The 3,514-nt window shown below is 36.5% G+C and overlaps 1 protein-coding gene across 1 annotated transcript; it reads right to left on the bottom strand.

The window, feature by feature from the left end:
* Window positions 1-347: 347 nt before the first annotated feature.
* On the bottom strand, window positions 348-2,485 carry LOC147494761 (glyoxylate/hydroxypyruvate reductase HPR3-like). The gene is made up of 2 exons (XM_086569258.1): window positions 1,808-2,485; window positions 348-1,170 (listed from the first exon to the last, which is right to left on the bottom strand). Exons 1-2 carry the CDS (start codon window positions 2,300-2,302, stop codon window positions 628-630), a joined length of 1,038 nt encoding a protein of 345 aa, XP_086425384.1. The 5' UTR covers window positions 2,303-2,485; the 3' UTR covers window positions 348-627.
* Between the last annotated feature and the right edge of the window lie 1,029 nt (window positions 2,486-3,514).

Genomic DNA, 3,514 nt, shown 5'->3' with positions numbered 1-3,514 from the left:
TTAACCACCTACTTTTTTCCCCCTACAACAGACGCGAAAGATAATGTTTTCGACTACAATCTTAAGCTTCAAAGTTGATGCCAGTCTCATAATTTACGAAGCTGTAATGAATGTTAACAATTTCGATGCCATCAATCAAATTGTAACTAGATCGCATTAGCATATATTTCCTCTGTTTTCTGTATCATATCCACTTATCGAGGATGCACCACTCGATTGTCATGCAATGTTACACAATCAAACCTTCCAATTACCAACAATGGCAACAAAATGCTGCATATGATTGGTTAGTCAAATAGGATGTTGATTTTATATGATTCAATAGTGCTTCAAAAAGCCAATACGTATGCATGCCAGAAGATATCACAGGGCCTATCACTATGCTGAAATAAACAACCAGAATGAAGAATGCAGCATACAAATGTTTGAACAGAATTAATCCCACTGCCTTTCCTCGCACAGCACTAGCAAGTTGAACCACTTGCTTCATCTCTAACGGAAAGCACAGAATATCTTAAAGTTCTAAAGAAGCCACTCAACAAACAAATATGCTAACCATAATTAAGCACTTACCTGTCCAGTTTACTAGTTCAGCCACCAACATGTGTGATGCGATCCAAGATGTTTTTATAGTGTGATAGCCTCTTGTTCATAATTGACTGGAGACAGCAATGGTTTATTTGAGAAGAAAGCCTCCAGGTTTGCGATGGTAAGTTCATATAAGGCTGACATCGAGCCTAGTGTGTGCACGGCTTTGTGCGGGCTCAGTACAACATTGTCCAATTCAAGGAGCTCTTTTGGAACAGTAGGCTCATTCTCAAACACATCCAAACCAGCACCTCCAATCTCTCCTCGTACCAGAAAGCGCACCAGTGCCTTCTCATCAACAAGAGCCCCTCGTCCTACATTAATAATAACTCCATCCTTTCCCAGTGCAGACAAGACATCCTTGTTGATGATGTGGTAGGTTTCATCAGTCAATGCACAGCAAAGAATGAGAATATCACAGTTTGCAGCAAGATCACAAACGTTTGAATAATACGGGAATAGGATGGACTCTTTCTTCCTCCTTGAATTGTATGCTATACTACAGCCAAAAGCATCAAGCCTTTTTGCAACTTCAGATCCTATACTTCCCAGCCCAACAATCCCTACTCTCTGTCCTCCCACCTGGCATATCACCACAGCACTTAAGACAATGCGAAAACCATAGTCTAATAAATTTGTTTAGTTGTCCATAGATGGTTTTGCGCAAATGATGAGGAAATAAAATGAATCGACCGATTCACATTGTAGTTCTAGGGAAGCAATATATTGCTCCAGTTTACTTCTAAGGTACCAATATAGTATCATTATCCAAAAACCAATTAAGATGATATCTATACATGCACGATTTGGCAGGGTTATGTGTGAGTAGTTACAAGTACATTTCCCAAGAAGGACCAATTACAGGTATAGGGTAAAGGGAAAGTCGGATATGAGATTTCCATGTCCTTTTATGTTGACTGACAAGAATGACATGATACATTTGAAAGCTGGCAGAGAGGTTTAAGAAGTTCATAACGTAAAAAGCAAAGGAAGATAAAGGAAAGGGCACGAAAAATATTGTGCAAGAAGTTCATCACAAAATGAATGAAGTAAAGGATGAGTGTATAATTACATTCTTAGAAGCAATTTGAATAGGTATCATGTACTAACACAACTTCGGCAAATGATGAGAAGGCTAACTTGGAGCAGTTTATCACTCTTTTGACTACTCCAAAATGGATAAACATACGTAAAACGGAATTAGAAGGGAAGGGACGACCTTATGACCAAGAGGATACTCTCCCTTCAAAGGCCAAAGCCCAGACCGAACATACCGATTCGAGGCAGATATCCTTCTCAAAACGTCAAGCAAGAGTCCAACAGCAAAATCAGCAGCATCTTCAGAGTAAGAATTTCCAGCATTACATACAATTATGCCCCTCTGTTTACACTCAGTCAAGTCAATATGATTGACTCCAACACCAGTATTTAAAATGCACTTCAAAGAAGGAAGACTATTGAGAACCTCCCAGTTCACAGGTATGGATTCTTTGCGTCCACCACCCATACAAATCATGACCTCGATTGATTGAGCATGGAATTTTAAGAACTGATGGATTGGTGTTGTTGGGTACTCAAATGGACTTAGAAACTTGAACTTCTGTAACAACTCTGGGAAAAATTTGAAGAGTGGTGGTGGGCCTAGACCAAGTAGCAGAACTATTTGTAATTCTTGTTCTTCACGATGATCTTTCAGTTCTTGTTCTTCTGCCATGAGTTTCCAAGAGATTAAATGGTTGTTGTTGTTGATGGGATTAGTTGCCAGTTCTGTATGGCCAAAATTGCAGCTTATTATATAAGGTCGGATCTAATAATAAGTACCTACCTAAAATTTCAACTAGAAAATGAATTCAAACGTGATATCATCTGCTCACCATAAATATCATATTATAAAATTAATTTGAACTCATTTGAAAATCTTTAATTTAGGTAAAAGATAATTACAAAAATAATATTTTCTGGACCGTTAGATTTCTTTTTAAAGATGACAACAATTTTTGGCTAGATTAGAGAAATGAGTTCAAATTTTGTGGAGATGATCTTTATGGTATGAAAATAATACCCACACAAAAAACTTAGAGTTAAATTCATTTTCTAAGAGATGTTTTACTTTTTAACTTTAAAATAAGTATATATTTTTAAGATCGGGCCTAATATATATATATATAGACCATCTTTTTACTTCGGAATCTTAGTTGATGTTGACCTTCTTGTCATTTTTTTTCTGGTTAATTTGAGAAGCCCCATGTCAGATAAGTGTTTTTTGAATATCTCCCGTCAGTTAACTAGTATTTACTGACCAAAACATTCGTACTTGCATTTGAGGAGTTTGCCAACGTAGATTAGTTGTCCATGTAATCATTTAACCAGCACCATTGATCTAGCCAACATATGTGATGATTTAACCGTTATAAAGTTGGGGTAGGTTCCGTTTACAACAATTTTTTATACAACGTTTTATACAATACCCCTTGAAAATATGAATTAAGTCTTGATTCCTTATATATATGATATTCACACCATGGAGATCATCTCTACAAAAATTCAGTTCATTTGAAAACTCCTAACTATAAGAAAAATTGCTCTCAACCTATGAATTTTTATCAACGGTCTAGAAATATCGATTTTGTAACCATTTTTTGGCAAACTTAGAAATGTTCAAAGGACCCGATTTTTTTAATAAAGGTCATATCCATGGTGAAAACATCTTATCCACAAAAAATTAGCCCTTAAAACATCTTGAAAGGTCCGATGCACTACTAAAAAAAGGGTTTTTTTGTGGCAGTCTTTAGCTGTCATGAAATACATATCATTACATTTTCTGATTGAAAAACTAGTTGTCATTTCTGGGGGTGTCATAAAAAGTTCCTCCCATTACTGGGGTGTCATTACTGGGGGTGTCATAGAAAGACGTCTTAAAAGTTGC

Source organism: Coptis chinensis, chromosome 6 (genome assembly GCF_015680905.1).
Source record: "Coptis chinensis isolate HL-2020 chromosome 6, ASM1568090v1, whole genome shotgun sequence".
Lineage (NCBI taxonomy): Eukaryota > Viridiplantae > Streptophyta > Magnoliopsida > Ranunculales > Ranunculaceae > Coptis > Coptis chinensis.
This window is presented reverse-complemented; position numbering and strand designations above follow the sequence as displayed.